Here is a 20,944-nt window from a genome sequence, read left to right as displayed (position 1 = left end):
TTTGCTGAACAAATTACCAGCTGGAGTCGATATATCGACGATATTTTCCTTACTTGGAAAGGAAACGAAGAAGACCTAAAGAAATTTCACGAGTGGCTCAACTCTAGAACAGAGGAAATTAAATTCAGCATGAGTTTCTCTAAAGTGAAGATGCCATTTCTCGATGTCGAGGTGTATCCCACCGATGAAGGTTTGGTCACCACACTGTTCAAGAAACCGACAGACAGAAATAAGGCTTTACATTTCAAAAGCAATCATCCACGTAACCTAAAAGAAAACCTCCCGTTTGGCCAGTACCTCCGGATTAAAAGAAACTGCCATTTTAAAGATGAATACATGTTTCATGCCAACAACTTGACAGACAACTTAGCTCGAAGAGGGTACCCGAAAAAATTATTAAAACGAACAATGAAGAGAGTCTGGTGGATCCCCCGAGACACGCTTCTAGTTAAAAAAGAAAAACCAACCCTTAATAGGATTGCTTGTGTATCTACATTCTGCCAAAATTCCAACCTGTTTAAGAAAACCATCTTACAAAATTGGCACTTGGTAGAAAATATCGATGAGGCATTAAAAGAAAAACCACTTTTTGCCTTCAAGAAAGACCAAAGTATAGCCAATCACTTGGTCCGAGCAGCCATAAAAAAGAAAACATTAACACTCGGTACGATGTTAGGACTGCCCCCAATTCAAGGCCATCACAAATGCGGATCGTGCATCTGCTGTGCAAGCACGGAAGAAGGGAACCTTTTCGAACACAAACAGCAATTTTGGAAACACGAGAAATTCCCAAATTGCAAGTCAAGATACGTAATATATGGCATTAAATGTCCGTGTGAAAAATTGTACATCGGAAAAACGAGCCAGGAGGTAAGGTGTCGCATCACACAACATAAATCACGGATTAAAAAGAATGTGACGACTGCTCCATTGGTTAATCATTGGATAAAACACGGGCACTCGCTAGATGATTTAAAATGGACAGTGATTGCCAAGATTGAAAAGGAATCTAGAGGCGGTGATATCGAAGAAAAACTATCACGCCAGGAAGCCCTGCTAATCGTGAAGTTTAATACGGCCACAAACGGTTTAAATGAATTTTCAGAGATCTACCGCTTGTAAATACTCGAGACGTGATCCCAGTGATACTGCAAACACCACGTGCTCTAAACACTGTCTGCCGACTCCGTGTCAGACCTGGAGGTCGGCTGCACAAAGTCCAATTCAACTACATCCCGCTTTCGTTTGATTACGAAAAGCATTCAGTTTCCATGACAACTGGTAACACAAACCACAACTCCCAGAATTCCACCAACCAGGAAGTGTGTTAAAGCAATAGACGCGAGAGGAACTACACCGATTAGTTGGTGCGAGCCTCGGCATTGAATGACGGATGCCGAACAGTGTGGACCCCTGATTAACTCAGCGCGAGCGATTTTCAAAGGTAAATACAAGCATTATTAGCCTTAAACGGGAGAAACATTAGGTGAGGATCTAGACCTGACGCAAGTCTCCCCCCTTTTTCCGTTCCAGCGATTTCAAGTGCAAAGCACGCTCACCAGATCCGGAACCTAAGTCCGGCCGCCACACTCGCCCTAATCAAGTAAGTCGACTCCAACAAATATAATCCCTCGAGAAACAGCCACAGAGCCCGCCAAAACCCCGCAATGCTCTGACAAAACGCTCTATTTCCACAGATTTCCAACTCCACCCTTCCTGACAATCTGCAACATGGGTAAATTTATGTGAGTATTCACGTATGAGTCTGTTACCTTAAGGAGCATAAATTCCTTGGTGAATAGTATTTACAGAGGCTTTGTTTTCATTACAGTTTCATCTAAAGAAAACCGAGCACCTAAGAGGTAGGATTAGTTTCTCCTCCCCCCCTCACTGTAGTGCCAGAGGTATGGCTTTCCCCAGGCTGATTTGTTGTTTTTTGTCCTTCATTTACAGGCTTTTGGTCCTGATGAGATTTCCCCACACCAAGGGGTTATCGAAACGCGTAGACCCCCCCACCCAGCATTAGGAATACTCTATTTGATTACTAAATATCAAAAATTTCATTCGTATTTTTTCCAATGCTATGTTTTCAAAATCAGGAAATTGTAAATAACTTTGTATAGTTCCAGAAATTTTGTGTGTGTGTATATATATTAATGTTCTGTCTTGTATGAGTGTTTGTATGAAAGTTGTTAGATTGCAAGAAATTGTCTTTATTAATGTTATGTGGAGTTCAAACAGTTTGTATGTGTAAAATGTAAAAATTGCTCATTTATATGGCTCTTTTGATGCAAAATTAATAAAAAAGTATTGGATTAATTCCGGAGAAATACAATCCCTGAGAGTTACTGTTTTGACTCAGTAATTCGAGCGATCATTCTTTTGATCCAGTGTGGAAATAGCTAGGCAATATTGGTGCTCGTGTTGGTTCGTAGTTATTGATTGTGAGGCTTGTCCTTATTGCCAGTGAGCCCAGACCCTGTCTTGGTAATAGATTCAGGATGGGGTCATTTCTGTGGTTGGTATGCATGCCCTTGGGTCAGTATTCTTCGGAATCTATTACTATCTGCCCTTGTGATGAACAATCAAATCAAACCATTTTACATTTTGGCTTTTTTTGTCAGTTTTATCTTCCATTTACTAGGAAAATGTTAATACTTTCTTTTTCGAAGACACACATTTTCCAAGTGCATAGCGGCTTTGTATTTTCTGCAGCAACTCAATAACCATGTTTGCTTTGCTGTTGAGAGCTTTTTGAAGTGTATTTTGGCAAAGAGAAGAAGCATGCTGTTTTAATTCCATTGCACTTTACCATTTTACTGTATGAATTGCATCTGTATTGCTGCTAAAATGTCCACCCCTGCTGCTAACCCCTTTACAGGATTGATTTATATTATCCATGAACTATTGGTTATTTATTTGCTGCTATTTATGGCTGCTGTTGTCTTTCGCACTATTAGATAATATCTGCTGCTACTTATGAACCCAATCACTTAGCATTATCGCTTTAGCTCAGAGAAAAAATTACAGTAATTGCTTGCTGTTGTACTCTTTTTAAATGGAAAATGAGTTTTGTATTGTTGTGATTTGTATGACTTTATAGGATGTTTTTAATATGGTGTATCTTTTATGACCTTTTTCGGAAGGACGAATAAAGAAAGAATTGAATTGAATGGCATGCTTACTTAGAAAGTCTATACTTGTAAATCAATGTCAAGCTATTTCATTTAAATTACCACAGCAACTTTATTCTGCCACCATGAAGATTCATGCAGTTAATCTAATTGGCCTAGAACAATTTATTACAGGCACTTCCCATACTGATGGGCACCTGTTGGATGTAATCTTCATGGAAAATCAATGTTTCAACCCCACTGGCCTACTCTAGCTTACCTGGTCGAACCATTCAGCCATTCTTATTGATCTGAATCCTCCCAAGGTCTCGGACACAGAGAATACCTCAGTGCATAAATACGAGAGAAGATTCTGGCATACTATTGATGCAACTGAACTTAAGACACTCCTCATTAATAGCGGGCCCCCATTAGCCAACGACGTACAGGCATATGCATCAAAGTAAATTCCGGTCGCAAATGGGCAGATTCTCAGAATCTACCCCTTTGCGATCGGTATTTTTGCATTTGGGATGCATCATCCCAAATGCAAAAATCGCAATTTAAGGAATCTCTAAATTGAGATTCCTTAAATTACGATTGCATTTAAGGAATCCCAAATTGAGATTCCTTAAATGCAATGCATGAATGTCAAAAAAATAGCGAATTCGCTAATAGGAGTAGCAAATTACCATGAAGTTGAACTTCATGGTAATTTGCAAAAACAGCACTTTTGTGCATTTTTCAAAGTTCCATGTTGCCCACACACATGCCCTTAGGGCATGTGTGTGTGCAACATACGTGCAGAGATCAATTTCAGGGGTGCAACAGGGTGTCATTTTGACACCCATGAAATTGCATGAGCAATTTGCGAGTACCTACTGGTACTCGCAAATTGCTCATGCAATCTCCAATTCATTCCTATGGGCCTATTGGCCCATAGGAATGAATGGTACAGCATTCCTTAATTGCGACTAGCAATTAGCGAGTAGCAATTAAGGAATGTTTAGGAATCGCTATTTTAATAGCGATTCCTACATGCATAGGCTTTTGCTATTCCTAAATAGCGATTCCTTAAAAACCGCTATTTAGGAATAGCAAAAGGTTACGTTGATGCATCTGCCAGTGAGTCGGCTACTGTCGACCACCATGCTTGGATCTGCTCAGTGGTAAGCACGCAAACTTCTCTAAGAGAGGGCCAGAATTGTAGAGACAGGCATTCCGAGGCCTGGTTTTCAGAGGATCTCTGGCTTAAAAAACGGTTATGACGTAGGCAGGAACGTCGTGGAGGCGAGACTATGCTAACGTAGAAATTTATAGCAATATGATTGCAAAATATTAAGAAAAAATCGTTACCGCCAAATCCAACTATTTCATAGACAAAATAAACACCACAAGCAAGATAGCCCCAAAGAACTATTCACCACAATACAAAAACTTTCCGAACTCCCAGTGAAAAAAAAACTCAGCTATTGACCAATCATTTTGCAATTCTCTAACATCTTTCTTTCAACATAAGGTTCACGATATTGATAATGCATTCTCCTTATACTTAAACAATGGAGCATAGCTAGCTATCTCCAGCAATCTCGATTGCACTTCTGCCACAGGTGGTCTCAGGGATAACAGTCTGTCTCCCTCTCTTGATCCACCACTTACCAATGCAACTCCTTTTAACTATTTTTCTCCCACCACTTTTCATCAGGTGGCTAAACTTCTAAGGGTAGCCAAATGCGGATCACCAGCTGACCTTGGCCCATTAATACTATTGGTGTAGCCCCAGAAGTTATAACACTTCATACGACAGATGTCTTTAATTTAATCTTTCAGACCAGAGTCATTCCAACACAATAGAAAAAGGCCTCCCAATTGACCTCTTTTAAAAAATGCCAATTTGTATATTTCAGACCCTGACAGCTATCGGTCCATTTCACATCCGCCTCTATCCGATAAAATCATCCACAAATATCCTTAACCTAGAACTTACCTAATTTGTCAACTAGCATCAATTGCTCGACGACTCCCAGTACAGCTTTAGCTGCAAGCACAGCACTAAGCTGGCACTTATTATTTTGACGGATGAAATCAGATGTGCACTGGATTGTGGCATTAACTCCACTATGATTCTGTTGGACTTCTCGGCAGCGTTCAACACCTGCTGGTTAGTCACCTTCAGAACCTAGAGGTCGGTGGCTCTGCTCTATCCCTACTCAAATCCTCCCTAAAAGAGCGATAGCAACTAGTAGAAATAGGTAATCTTGTATCCACTCCTTTTCAGCTACCTTGTGGAGTGCCCCGGGGCTCCTCTCTTAGCCATTCTCTTTTTAACTTATACGTCACTCCCCTGGCATAACTCATTTCCTTTGGTTTTGCCATGGTGTCATATGCTGACGACATCCAGATTATGGTTTCAATAACCTGTAACACCCAAGACACTGCATCTAGGTTTTATAACTGCGTGCATCAGATCAGTACATGGATACTGGAGAACTTCTTGAAGCTGAACTCAGGGAAGAATGAGGTTCTGCTTTTTTTCCCAATTTATCCTTTTGGAAACCCAACAGGTGGCACCAAGAACTGGAAAATATGCCATCTCCAGCCTTAAAGGTTAAGAACTTAAGTGTAATTTATTACACAAAATTATCATTCAAATATCACATAAATTCCATCTTCTTAATTAAAAATCTGCACTTTAATTCCCCAGACCCTGCAGAAAACAATGGCCCTCATTGCGTCCAGGCTGGACTACTGCAGCGCTTTCTTTGTCGACCTACAGAAGAGTCTTTTGGCCAGACTTCAGGTTCTTCAGAAAGATGCTGCCCGACTACTATTAAAAATTCCAAAATGGCAGACCAGACGCCCAGCGCTTTTCAACCTGCACTGGCTCTCCATGACGGGGAACTGATTTAAAGCCCTTTATTTCGTCTTCAGGACCCTACATAAGGCCTGCCTCGCTCATCTTAAACGCTTGTTTTCCTGGTACATTCCTCTGAGATCTTTGCTCTTCCTCAACTAACCTGGTCAAAGTCCCAAACCGTCGGCTTGAGAGGTGGGGTGGCAGGAGTTTTGTCTCTGCCACCTCCAAACACTGGAACACCCTGCCCTGTCACCTGAAGGCCGCCTTCGATCTACTAGCTTTTAGGGAAGTACTCAAAACTCGGCTTTTCACTCAGTAAGACGAGTTATTCATGTATACTGTTCACCTCCATCCACTTACTCTCTACTCAGGGCACTTCCTTGTTTAGTGTGGGAAGCGCCTAGACACCTACGGGCATTCGTTTTCGCTATACAAATATCAAATGAAATATAAAATCAAATCCAGTGAATGCCACACTGATAATTAGGCTTTTCGTAAAAGGGCCTTGGTATGTTCAGTTGTGCAAAGTTAGTTACTGTGTTGATGTCATTTTCCCCTGCCAATTACTTGCTTGGGTGCTTGCATACTATCACAAACGGAGCACAGGAGGTCTGTGCAGTGTCATTAAGGAATCTAAAAAACAAGATCACTGGCCGAAGCTTCCTCCCTCTAACAAGGGTGATCCAGGCAAAACTAATCCCATCTACCACCTATGGTAGCGAAGCAATGAGAGGGAGGGGCGCTGATATTGTAGACGCCACTGTAGCAAGAGCACTGCAAATGATCTTTTGCCTGCTGGGATATACATCCCCTGCACAAATGAGGCTATAAGTTGGGCTACCAAGAGAAGAGCTGGCACACAAAGGAACATATATAAAAAGCTGGCACAAAATAAGGAGGGGAGAACCGGAAACGGTAAACGCCCTTCTGTGGAAAGAACTACAAGCCAAAGAGGCCTGCCCCGCAACACTATACTTGGAGGCCGCTCTCAATCAAATGGGTCCACGACAACTATGGGAATATCCAGGGACCCTTGCAAGTTTAAAAAAAGCAGTAAACAACATAGTTAAGAAAGAATCTCTCTTTCAGGATAAAGCCTCCCTGGCAGAGCGTGCACATGGCTGGCTCACCATAAAATCTTACACTAAACCCTCGCCCCAAGCATATCTCCACACTATCTTCTCCTAAAATATGAAAGAGAAGTTCTTGAAATTTCGCTTAGGGCTGCTGCCTTCCGCAAACCACTTGCCTCCAGGGCTACACCCTCCGACACCAGCAATGTGCCAACTCTGCGGGGACGGCGAAGAAAACATAGTACACCTCATCACCGTTTGCAGGGAACTACTACAGGAAAGCCGGACCCTCCTGAGACAGCTTTTCAACTAAAAACATATACGGTCCTGCAGGCAAGCGGTGCTGGCAAGCTTCCTCGGCGACAATTTCCAACTGAGCTGCCGTTTGGTAAAATTCCTTGTAGCCGCGGAAGTCCACCTCAACAAACAGAAAGAAAGTCCACCAAGCAATAGCGTTCCGGATGCAGTGCGGAACCTAGCACTATGATCCTCACCGAGAAGGCCCATGCGTGCATCATTGTCGCAACAAGAAGCACAGCACCAGCAATCTGCGCACTTCCTGCACTTTAAGAGGACAAAGTAATCTGGAGGGAACGAGGGTCTAGCTTGGAAGACGGTCCCCACTGTTAATCACTGGCCCAAAGTCTTAAAGCCAAAGCGACAGCGGCAACAATCTTATAAATAAGTTAGCATGGCTCAGTTGCTACTCCGAAATTCCCGCCTTCTGAACAATTAGGTCTGCGTATCCTTATAATGGTCTTTAAGGAATGTTTCTGTTCTACTGTGTGTCTTTTTGTTTTACAGGTTTTAATCATTTGTTGAACTGAAATGGCGAACAAGTTAGCTCAAGGCCATGCGGTGGGCCAACCCCTGATGCCCTGCACCTACTCCTAATGCTGCTCTTGCACTAAGCACTTTTCCTGGTATACCTGCACGCTGTTACCGGCTGCCCTAACAAGACAGTTGCTAAGCATACGATTAACCTCATGGGTGCTGCTGACGAGCTGAGCTCGTCACAGCCGTTGGAATGTTCGCACGCGGGGCTAATTTCCCCGCTGTGCTGAACGTTCTAAAAACGGGAGTGGCCATGATGAGCTAATCTCGTCATGAGGGCAGCTCCACTGCGCATCATGACGAGCTGAGCTCGTCACCAGCACGGTGGCGCTGCACGCGGCCCCCCTCCCCCCGCTCAGCGGTGGGGAAAACACCCCGCAGCGAAGGGGTTAAGAGGCTGATTGGCTAGGGCATGCTACTAATCACAGGCCTGCAATAGCTGCCAGCCATTACCTTTAACTTATGTTTGGCTAAATTTGCCACAAACTTTAGCTTTGACAAATATTTGCACACTAAGCACACCATGCCCTTTCCGGTAATTACCAAGTACGAATTCTAATTATTTCCTGGCTCTATTGATTATAGATCCTGAGGCAATTCTGTGCATACAGACCCTGCTACTTGTTCCTAAGGTCAGCAACATAATTACAGGCGCTTTGAGTGACAAAACTCTCCGCCTATTGTTTTCCCGGCTGCCCTGCCCTGGCCTCAAGTCACCCGCACACATGGCACTTTACTTTCTTGCTCTCCGCAGGCCTAAGATACCCTGCTGCGACTGTTGCACTCACAAAAGGGGACCGGGTCAGCAAGTAGGCTAATTTTCCGCACATAAATTACTATTTCTTTTATTCTTGATCTGCCACAATAGTAATGTGGATCATGATATGTATTTTTATTGTGAAACTGTGTAAATTGACGGATGCTTGTTAAGGTTTTAATTAGCTGTACAATAAAAAAAGATGTACTTACTTACTGTGCTGCTTGCATCAATGTTGATGGAGACTTTACACTGTAATGGCATGTTTTACTAAGACAGCACATAGGTACAAGAATTGTTTGAAGGCTCTCACATTTTAGAGTGCTCTAGGGTGGCGTATAGGGACTGCTCCTTTACACTATGCAAATCCAAGAACATTTTACATGATTTCTGATTTTTTCTGTATAAAGTTGCGGAGCTATATTTTTTCTTCCTTCATCCTTTATTTGATGGTAGTTATTCTCATGCCACATGGCATGTTACTGAATTTGTGGTTCTATGAGTGACATTCAATTTGATGTTAACACAACATTTAAACTACTGTCATGATCTGCTGACTGTCCTCACCTGTGTAGACAGGAGAGGAGACTCGCTTCTCCGAACTTCCTGGGTGTGCAGGTCTTTCACAGCATAAGAGGTCAGCGATACGTACAGATTCTGGGTACCACTTGGTGTAAGGCTTCAGCCACAAATGTTTAAATGTGTTTTTCTCTTCTCTGTTGCATCTACTTAAACCCTGATGTGAGTGTGTCTGTACAAAGATCGCTTAGAGAAGAACAGACTAAGAGCTAATTGAGTGAGAGAATTCCTCCAGCGACCCGTTTCTAAACTGTGGGATGGCCAGTTAATCAAATATCCAATTCCAAACTGCTTTAAAATACACAGAAAAAGGAAGATACCAGATTTTTTTTAATGAAATTGCACGCTCTATGTTTAGAAATACAACTGCATAAACTTCATTTCAACTCCCTTGAAACATATATTCACAAAGGAAATAAGAACCTTAGCAGAAATATTCTCGTTTTCCTCATTCTGTTTCATCTTTTAAAACATTGAAGAGTGTTTCTTTACTTTTATCATTTTGGATTCACACACATTCAAAAGTAGCCAATATGAGGGTTTAACAAACGCTGCCAATTGGAGAAAACAGTCACAAAATCTAGCAGTGATGAACGCTGAGATGTTCAAAATCTCGGGCCCGAGACCTTGCAAAGTTGTCTCCCAATTCAGCGTTTTGCTCTCTGCGCTTGGCAGGTAATGCAAGGAGGTGGGGGTGATAACATTCACTGTGAATGTGCCATTCAGATATGTCTCTCATCTGGTTTCGTCAGGAATCCTCCTTCTCTTGGAACCTGTGAAGACAGAAGTAAGACGTATTACATTACATTACATAATAACTTTATTTCGACTTTTCAAGTCATAAAAGTACAGAGGTTAAAATATACAATTTAAATTACATCACTATAATAATTTACAGTTGTAACTGTACATGTTAGATTTAAGTGCAAAAAAGTGCCCATGGTTTTCAGACAGCTTAATGCAGAGTATTTTTTAGATCTCAGTTATTTAAAAAAATAAATTAGTATAAAAACATTAAGAAAATTCTTGCACGTAATGTTAAGAATATCAAAAACACTCCAGGAACAGTAGTAAGTAAAAGAATCATGATGTTAAACATCGATTTCTAAAAGACGCCCTCGTTTAATCCATATTGCCTGAAGGAATTTGGAGATTGTAATAACAAATAGTGGATCCATTACAGATTTTAAATTTCTAAGTGTGGCAGAGTACTCCCTAATACCGAGGTTCCTGCATAATTGTATAATCCATTTTTTCCTGGCCTGCTTATAGGCCGGGCAGAAAAAGACTACCTGAGCTTCGGTTTCATCCCTCACATGGCAACCAGGGCAAAGGTAGCAGGACCCCTCAGTCTACTTGTTAGTTATTGCAAATAATGGAAGAGTGCCATATCTGAATTGGAGGAAGAGCCTCCTTGTCAACGGTGGATGTATTACGTCCAAAGCCTGTTCAAAGCAGTAGGAAGATTTATGGTTCAAGAACACCCAGGTCAAGCTTGTAGTGATACACAATTGGCTTACAAGCCGCAGATTGTAGTCTTTCAATTGTTTGGATCGGGTTTTCTTCGGGGTAATTACACATGCTTCCTCAGGGGTTACCCAGAGATCCTCTCTACCAATTGCCTTAAAGGAATCTCTTACAAAAGACAATCATGGTATTTTACCCACCGCTCCTGGCAACTGTAGAAACGACCTGAGCTCCTCCCTGTAGTGGCCTAACTCCGATGTACTCCAAAGCCGGCGCCAGTACAGCAGAGGTACGACGTATTGCTAATAAAGCACTTGCAGTAAAGCTTGGTATTTTTATTCCTATTTTCAAACCACGCTACAAGTTATGAGCGGCGAGCTTCACAGTGCAGCAGGGGTAGTTTCTGCTTTAGGGCTGTGGGGCTGCGCCACTCTGAAATCCCTACATCTGTTCTGAAACAATTATTAAATGCATCCATCTCAGATCGTGTGTCTAAATAAATCTATGCATTTAAGTTTTGGCTGCCTATCCCGCCTCATTCTGAACACGGAGCCCGAAGTCAGGAGGAAATCACATTTTTGTAAAGTGGCATACAAAGCAGAGCTTGCCTTTCTAATGCCCTTCAGTGTCAAGGGAGTCTGCTGATATCCACTGTTGACGCTTCCCTGCATGAGGCTAGTCATAGGTTGTATGTCAATACAACGCGGGCTTTTACCCCGCATGCCATTACAACGCGGGGATTACAACGAAAGTCGTTCCAACGACTTTCGCTGGAGGGCGCTGGATAGTGGAAAAGTTTAATTTTCTATTCCAAATCCAGCCCACGTTGACAGTAGAGAAGGTGTTGGATAGAAAATTAAACTATTCCCTATCCAACAGCGCCCTCCAGCGAAAGTCGTTGGAACGACTTTCGTTGTAATCCCCGCGTTGTAATGGCAGTGCGGTGTAATCCCCGCGTTGTTATGGCTGTTCCCCCAGACATCATTACCGGCATAGGTGTCATCCTTTAACATTCATTACAGGATCCGATGCGAGCGCAATAAGTGAGATATGGCACCTTGTCCCTTGTGAAGGTAAGTGTTAATGCTAAACTTGTACTAGGTATATGGTGCTGACGCCTGGCCACGCTGACCTACGACCACTGAGACACCTCAGGACGTGGCTGTAGGTCGGCGGCTCCTTTAGAAGTGGAACTGCTGTATTTGTATCCTGCAAAGTGGTTTCAAAAGGTGCACAGGGCCTTTGCTCCCTGTTGAAGTTGATCCAAATATCCTCAGCTTTTGAGGTTGTCCAGCGCAAATGGAGAAATATGTGCGCCTAATATCCTGATTTGTCGAATATCAGAAAAATTCAAAAACCACTAAATGCTAGAAATATGCATGTCTAGAATATGGTGCACATATTTGGTACTTATTGAGGTTTGATTTATTTAGATTCATTGGTGCAATGGTTCTAGATTGTTTTATCCCCATTCTGGAAAGGTTTTGATTTTAAAGACAGATGATGTAGCATGCTGTATGTTTGCGGTTGAGTAGTTCTGAGGATCGGCCTCTGTCAAATGACATTAAAGACAGAAGCTGAACCGGGTCTTTGTCGGGCCCTATATTCATGTCCTAACATTAATGCCAACAACACAGATTGATTGCCGAACAATGAACGTTAAAAACTATAAGGTAATGCACTTCAGCGATTTAGTACATGATTCTATTTCACATGCTTTACTTAGACTTGCGTTTCCTAAGAGTGTTAGCAATTTCCATCATGTTCTGTTTCTGTGCTTTTTCCGTGAATTGTATTATTCTTGTATAGTGCTTTCTTTGAACTAAGGCGCACCAGGTGTTTTTGACGGGATGCAGTTGCATAGCTGCCAAGGTTTCAGATTGCTATGTGTGACATTTTCATATTTTCAGCGGAATTATGAGTGACATTTCAACGACTATGAGTGACACTTTCCCACTAGCAAAATCAAGCACCGAAGGCAAGGGATTTTTTAAAATCAGAAATAACACCCGTTCCAGCAATGAGAATCTCTAAGATCTAAAAAGGGCTGCAAAGCTCCAGATCCCCTTGTAACCTGATTGTACTACAGACAGTGACTCACTGTGCAATGGAGACGTCTCAAACTGTAATGTTAGGCTGAATGACATGCTCCTACATGTAAATTAAATTAGGAAGCCATGGTGAATAAGATTATATAGCTGCCAAGTTTTCACTTTGCTTATGTGTGGCATTTCCATAGTTTCAGTGTGTACACAGGAGTGACATTCTGTAGCCAAATTTGTGACATTTCGAATTTATCGTGATAGAGACAACCACATGGGATATGTGCTCAGGATCAAAATATGGGTAATTACTATGAATCATTCACTGTGTGGCACCAGAGTTCATGTGACCATGGTATGTGCCTGTGAAGACCACTGCACATTTCTATTACACACATTCCAATTGTAACTAAAGAGTGGAGGAAATACCTAATAACAGCAAAGAACCAAATCGCAACACACATTATTAAACAATGGTCTCTTTAGTTCTGCATAGATGAAAATAGCGCCATGGTGCCATGACAATGGTTGAAAGTGCTGCACAAAATACCAGCAATAAAAGTGATTTAAAACAATGTGAAAGAATATTCATAGCGTCCAAGTTTCCCACATCCATCTATTCCAATCTAGGGTTTTCCTCGAATTCTGAGGCTTTTATTCCGGTTTTTATAAAGGAGTGATCAAGACTACAAGTCCCAGAATTTAAATAAAATAATAAGACTTGAGCACCACATCACACATGGACCAGGAAAAAACAACTTGGTAGGACTGAATCTTTGGTGTTTACCTGCCCTTTGCTGATTTAGATTTGTTGATTTAAAGGGTGAAAGTGCCTGAAACTCTGATTTTTTGCTTTTGTTTTGTATAGCACAAACTCAGAATTGGTGCACTGTTTGCATGAGCACCATCAGCTACATTACAGATGCCACTTTTTTTCCAGGCCCGTCGAGATTAAATGATTTGCCCAGAATCACGGGATGTTGAGGCGACGCCGAGACTAGAACTATTAACAATTGTTACTAACAGGAACTGTGCCTTGCAGAGCACGAGAAAGAAATGAAGGTCATTGAATTAGATTTACATTAGATGTACGATGGTTCGGAGGCATTCGTAGCAAAGCTTGCTTTGCAATGGTGTTATTAAAAGGAATGCGGGGGGGGGGTTTAAACAGGCGGGCTCTGCTCTCTTAAGTGCAACATTCGTATTTAAGGTATTATCAGTCAACCCAGCCTGTTGTGGTTTAAACCTGGATTAAACTTGTATAAACCAATAGCCGTGGCCATCCTTTGTCAACTACCACTACAGGTCGCTCCTTATTACAAATTTCTTCTTGTGGATGGTGACAGCCACTGCTCCGCGCTGGTGCATATTTTGCTGCTCTTGTTTTCTAAAGTGCAAGCAGTAAAAGGATGACGTGACAAGACTGGACACAGGGAGCATAAGCAGAGGGAAAGAGGGAACCGATTACACAGGGAGCTACTGTGCAATGGACAACAGACACACGGCGAAGGGCCGCACGCTCCCTACAGCAAAGTAAACAAGCGGGACAGAGTCTTCGCACATCTCACTGATTAGGGGCATGATCATTACAGCTGCATATTGAATGAAACTCGCAGGCAGGTCGGCTACTGTTTACCACCACCTATCCTTTTTAAACGAAATTGGCAGTACATTTACAAAGTAGTTCAGATTATGCTCAAAGTGCACTGAAGAGAGTGCAATCAGTAACCAATGTGGCGGAGGCCATAGTCACATTACCAAATTAACATACACATGCGCGGCTGGCTGCAGCACTTACTGTCCAACATGCGAGCCCGGAGCCACGGCAATGAGTTTACCGTGGTGGTGGGCTGGCCGCCTCCTCGGTCGTCCTGTCACTCCCTCGATAATTCACGGTGGGTTGATGGTCTTAATTTAACATGTACAGCAACCATCAGGTGCGAGTAGCGCTGCCCTATATAGGCAGCTTCCCAGTCTCGCAAACACTGCAGCATCGGCGGCAGCACCAGCAGAAGGCGACGTCCTTGTTGCGCGCCTAAAGAACCCTGACCTGGCAGCCGGCGCTGTAAACCGACATGGTCGGTCATGGTTGTCCTTAACCCACGGCACTAATTTCTCACTGCCGGCTCCGAAATTGCAACTGCTGCGGCGGCCATGATTATGATGGCCTACAGCAGAGTGTGGCCCAGGCCGGGCCATCACGTGCAATATAATCAACGGCGCTGCCCCATAATTATTGCGGGCAACTTCCAGAAGAATAAACTCCCCGCTCTCGGAGTCAGCAGGATATGACAGCGGAGCGCTAGCTGGGAACGGACATGACGTATGGGAGGCTGACGCAATGCTACGCTACAGGGCGGCCGCGGGTGATACACTGCTGCAAAGAGGCAGAGCCTGGGACTGGCAGGCGCTTTGCAAGGATTACTGCCTAAAGAAGACCACGGAAGCAGCGCGCCGGCGCAGGCAGACCACAGACAGTGCCTGCAGCCAGCTGCAACACACGTTTGAAGTACACCTGAGACTGCCACTACGCGTGACAATGCATTTCAGTGCGGTGATGCGGAGCACCGTACTGAAATTCGTTAGTGTCACGGTTGATGCGTGATACCACAGGACTGAAGATTTATAAAAAAAAATAAAAAAAAGGGTATATGGTATGACTATATCCTAGAACAGCTATAAGGACATGGTTCCGAAAGCTGCAGACAGGCTCAGCTCATGCTAGAGCCTCATCTCACATAAAACCAAGCACTCTGCCTTCATGATTGTTAAGGCCTGCCATAGGAGTGACTTATAGGTGTATATGTGTCTAGATATAAGGTTAGATACAGGAATACTATATCTAAGCAAGGGGTGATTACACGACCTTGCCCCAGCTGAGTGATCAGCCAGTTGTGTCAGTTTGGATGGCCAGCCAGGGGTGGCAAAAGATATGCTGCAGCCCCTGGTTGGCCTTGGGTGCACCTATGCCCTGGGTACCGATGGTACACTGTACAGGGACTCACAAGAGTGACCCAATTCCCAATTGGTGATGTACCTAAAGTACATGGTGTAAATTTAGAGAGAGAACAGCAGGGCTGTGGGTCTGATTAGCAGGCCCACAGCTACATTAAAGTCGAAAACCAGTGAAGCAAAAAGCAAAAAGTGGGGTGACCATAGGAAAGCAGACCCTACTCTCCTACAGTTGGCATGGGCACTAGTCCCATTGGTATCATCAGTGCTATTCTCATTGTTGGCATCAGCACTAGTCACATTGGTATCATCAGCGCTATTCTCATTGTTGTCATGTACACTAGTCCCATTGGTATCCTCAGCGCTATTCTCATTGTTGTCATGGGCACTAGTTCCATTGGTATCATCAGTGCTATTCTCCTTGTTACCATCAGCACTAGTTCCATTGTTATCATCAGTGCTATTCTCACTGTTCGCATCGGCACTAGTGCCATTGTGATCATCAGTGCTATTCTCATTGTTCGCATTGGCACTAGTCAGTTTCTGTATGTTTTGTACGCTAGTCTCACTGTTATCATGGGCACTAGTCCCATTGTTATCATCCATGCTGTTCTCATTGTTGTCATGGGCACTAGTCCCATGGTTATCAGTGCTATTCTCATTGTTGTCATGGGCACTAGTCCCATTGTTATCATCAGTGCTATTCTCATTGTTCGCATCGGCACTAGTCCCATTGTTATCATCAGTCCTACTCTCAGTGTTGGCATCGGCACTAGTCAGTTTCTGTATGTTTTGTATATATGTATTTTTTTTGTTGTCAAAGTTGTTTTTATTAATAATTTGTAGAACGGAAAACAGAGGAAATATGCGACAGACCCGCACAACTTCCCACGCAGGGGGCTCATATGAAATCAGGCAAGAGAGATGGCAGGAGTCAAAGATAAGCACACAGATCTGGATCGAGGGAGGCCAAAGCTGCAGGAAAGCAAATGAACTGTAGTCCCAGCATGGACGCGGAATCAGAACACTATTGGAGCCACTAACTGGAGTGGGTGTTACTGCAGAGCCAATTAGCAATGAGACAGGCCTAACACCTCACCGGGTTGTCCATCTCTCCGCCTTCTCACTGTAGCGAGTGTCACTAGAAATAAAAAATAAAAAAAGAACTCCCCTACCCACCCCTAATCCCACCCCCATCCCCAGTGGTGGTAGCCTAACCGTACTTACACATTCATCCGAATGGACTCATTCATACTTGGAATAAGCGAAGGGCTCGTATCGTGGGCGGGCAGACCGCAGATGGCAAACCCTTGGAGAGAAAGCGGACTAGGGGGCCCCAGCGGAATGTGACATTTTTGAAATCACCCTGGAAGATATCAGCCATGCGTTCCATACTTAACAACTTCCACAGTCTCGCACGCCATAAGGAAATCGCTGGGGCTTCTTTTTTCTTCCATGCCGCTGCCAGGGTTAATTTGGCCGCCCCTATACACAGCCAGAGTATCTTTTTGTCAGCCTTAGTTTGATGCTCAAGATCCGGGTCCCGAAGGCCCAACAGAACGTGGGACAACGAGTCCGAGACCGGGTTGCCCAGTATTCCCTTGATATGGGACAGAATCTCTTCCCAATAGTGAGGGATGACAGGGCAGTCCCACCAGATGTGGCGGAAGTCTCCCAGCAGGCCGCAGACCCTCCAGCATCTGTTAGAAGAATTCGGGAATATCCTTCGTAACTTCGCAGGATATAAATACCAGTCCACCATCGTTTTAAGATGGGCCTCTCTAAGCTCTACCAAATGGTTGTGTTTCGCTATGTCGTGCCACAGATGGGACCATTCCTCGTCCGAGATGTTGCGACCTAGGAGCTCCTCCCAGAGGCCCATGTAACGTGGTCTAGGATAAATAGTGGTAGAGAGAAGGAGTCCGTAAATGAAAGTATGACCCCCCGCATGGTGGAGGTCTTAAAAGGAAGGCTTCAAAGGGGGTAGGCGGCCTGGTGGCCGCGTCTCTAACCGAGGGCGACAGAGCCCAGTGGAGCAGCTGGGTGTGGCGGAATTGCTCCGATCGCTGGACCGCATAATCACGCATACAGTTGTCAAAAGTGAGTGGGGCGGAGCCATGAAACAAGTGCGTAAGAGCGAGGCAACCCCCTGATCTCCAGGCGTCAAAGGGACCTTCTCGTGTAACCGGAGGAAAGGCCGGATTAAAGTGTATAGGCGTAAAGGGGGATGGGAATGTCGTCCAGTGCTCATCCCCAGAGACCGAGTCCCAGACTTTCAGGGTGGTGCCTGTGGGCGTACTAATGTATGCGTTCCTGGGTCTATCTCCCTTGGGCTTCCACACCAGGTCCCAAATCGTTCTCCTCCGCTACACTTCTGTCCATATGCAGCCAATGTTTCTCGGACATAGGCTGGGTCCACTCCACCAGGACTCGCAGTTGCGCCACCTTATAGTATAGGTGCATGTCGGGGAGACCCACCCCTCCTTCCTTCCTCGGGCGCCGGAGGGTGGCAAATGAGAATCGTGCACGACCACCCTGCCAGATGAAACGGAGCATCAATGATTTAATGCGTCGGAAGAAGTCTCCTTCAAGAACAATAGGTAAGGCTTGGAAGAGATACAGGAGCTTAGGGAGCAGGGACATCTTGAACGCGTGAATGCGCCCCAGCCAGGATATAAACAGGCTTCCACCGGGCCAGATCGCCCTGAATCCTCGCCAGGAGGGGGGGAAAGTTGGTGGAATAGAGCTTCCCAATAGTGGGGGTCAAATGGACCCCCAAATACACTATGGAGGAGAGGGACCAAGGTAGAGGCGAAAGCGGTCGGAGGCGGTCCACCTCGGCTGATGGGAGCGTGAGGTTAAGAATGTAGGACTTACCGTGGTTGATCTTAAAACCTGCCACCCTCTCAAAGCGTGACAGGGCATCCTGGACGTGGGGGAGAGAGTGAGCAGGGTCTGAAAGGGAAAGCAGGACATCGTCCGCGAAGAGGGAGATCTTATGTTGCTCCCCAGTGAAGGGCAGTCCCTGAATGTCCGGATTCTCCCTCACGGTCAGCGCCAAAGGTTCTATGCTCAAGGTGAAAAGTAGGGGAGAAAGAGGGCAACCCTACCTAGTGCCTCTTGAGTGTGGAAAGAACGCAGATAAGGGACCATTAACCGTGACCCTAGACCGGGGGCTGCTGTAGTTCGCTTTCAACATGGACAGGAATTTAGCCGAGAAGCCAAATGCCGCCAAGGTTTGGAATAGGAAGCACCAATCCACTCGGTCGAAGGGCTTTTCGGCATCAAGGCCCACCAGGACCGCTAGAATCTTGAACCTGTTGGCCTTCTCAATGAGGTGGATCACTCTTCTGGTGTTATCATGAGTCTGACGCCCTTTAATGAAGCCAGATTGGTCTGGGTGGATGAGGGCTGGCATCAGGTCCTGGAGTCTATTCGCGATAATGGAGGAATACAGCTTGGCGTCTATGTTAAGCATGGCTATAGGTCTGTACGATGCGCATCGGGAGGGGTCTTTCCCAGATTTAGGGATGACCGATATCACTGCTTCCGCCATGGAGCCTGAAGTCACGCCCGTCTCCCCCATGCTATTAAACAGGCGAACCAAGAAGTCACTCACCTCCGAGGCGAAGGTTTGATAAAAGAGGGCGGTGAAGCCATCTGGTCCAGGCGCCTTATGGGGTTTCAGTGCTTTAATGGCCGCTAAAACCTCTTCCCTGGTGAAGGGGGCCATAAGCAGAAACTGCGGGGGAGCGGGTGCGTCCCTAGGTAAGCACTTTGTTCCTCGGGGTCAAGAGTGTCCGCCGAGTACAGAGCCGCGTAGAAGTCCCCGAAGAGGCCAGCTTTGGCTTCGTCCTGGTGCGTCAAGGCGCCCGTCGGGTCCTGAATACCCCCTATATATTCCTTCTCTCTCTTGTCCCTGAGTTGGCGGGCCAAGTGTTTCTCTACCTTATTCCCCTGGGAATAGGAGAGGCGCCTCAGTTTCAGTAAGGTGAATTCCGCTCTGTTATTATAATGAGCTCTGAGTTTGCCCCTAACCGCCGTCAGTGGTCTTAACGTTTTTCTCGAGGGGTTTTGTTTATGTGCCAGCTCAAGCTCGAAGAGTTCCCTCTCCAGGTCCTCCCTCTCCGCCCGTCTCAGCTTATTAAGGGCAGAGTTGAGAGCTATGCAGCCGCCCCGTATGGTTGCATTAAAGGCATCCCATAAATAAAAAATTGAGGTGTCTTCCTCGTGGTTGAAATAAAAAAAGTCGCGTATGGCCTTACGCAGTTCCTTGCAGGATGGTTCGTCTCGGGTCAGTGAGGTCGGGAAATACCATTTGCGTTGGACGTTCGCTCCCGGCGCCCAACTTAGGCAAATCGCAAGTAAACTGTGATCTGAGACAGATAGGGGGAATATTTTGCCCTCACAGAGGTTCCCCCTCAAAGACTGACTTAAAAAGATATGATCTAGTCGGGAGTAAGAGTGATGGACATGGGAGAAGAAGGTATAATCCCTAGAATGGGGGTAAGTCCTAGGCCCTCTATGGTGCGTTGTGTGTCCTCGGAAAAGAGACCTGCATCGGATCTCTGGTGATGAGAGATATCTAATTCCTTATCCCACACTAAGTTAAAATCTCCCATAACCACCAGGGCACCCTCAAAAAAGTCCTCCACCTCCCGCAGCAGACCCTGAAGGAACCCGTTTTGACCCATATTGGGGGCATACAGGACCAAGAATGTGCACACCCTGCCAAGGAGCCCACACTTGACCATGAGCCATCAGCCTTCCTTATCGCTACGGACTCCCATAGGTTGGAAGTGTAGGGTTGAGCGAAATAAAAGGGCCACTCCTCTATGTTTCGTGGAGGCCGAGGATCTATAAATAAGGGGGAGCTGCTTGTTTTTGAGGCGGGTTTCGTCTTTCCGAGCTAGATGGGTTTCCTGAAGACCCAACACATCTAAATGATGGTCTAGTACATATTTCCACACCTTCTGGCGTTTCTGGGGGGAGTTCAGACCCTTCACATTCCACGTTCCCAAGGAGATAGGCATCAGGTACAATGCACCCCACCCTGCTCAATCAGCAGCATTACATTGGCAGGGACCCCGCATCCCAGCCTGTCCCGCCCATCCCCCTCCAGCACCCCTCCGTAAGCGTAAGCTACACAAGAAAAAACAGTCCCTGGGAGGCACCACTTCGCGCATCTGATAAACAGCACCCTTAACCCTCCCTCCAGAACCCCTAGTGCATCGTACCAAGTCCAGGCTCTCCACAAGGAATCATGCAGA

General features: G+C 45.1%; 1 protein-coding gene across 3 annotated transcripts in view; it reads right to left on the bottom strand.

Annotated features, from left to right (window-relative positions):
• Positions 1–9,525: 9,525 nt before the first annotated feature.
• POLR1H (RNA polymerase I subunit H) overlaps positions 9,526–20,944 on the bottom strand; it is a 326,787-nt gene continuing 315,368 nt past the window's right edge. For all 3 annotated transcript variants that reach the window (XM_078669200.1, XM_078669197.1, XM_078669198.1), the window contains one exon: positions 9,526–9,986. In XM_078669200.1, the coding sequence (XP_078525326.1) occupies positions 9,962–9,986 (25 nt within the window). In that variant the 3' untranslated portion in view covers positions 9,526–9,961. The remainder of the gene's footprint in view (positions 9,987–20,944) is intronic.

Source organism: Lissotriton helveticus, chromosome 12 (genome assembly GCF_964261635.1).
Source record: "Lissotriton helveticus chromosome 12, aLisHel1.1, whole genome shotgun sequence".
Taxonomy (NCBI): domain Eukaryota; kingdom Metazoa; phylum Chordata; class Amphibia; order Caudata; family Salamandridae; genus Lissotriton; species Lissotriton helveticus.
Note: the sequence above shows the minus strand (reverse complement) of the source record. Positions and strands in the feature narration are given on the sequence as shown.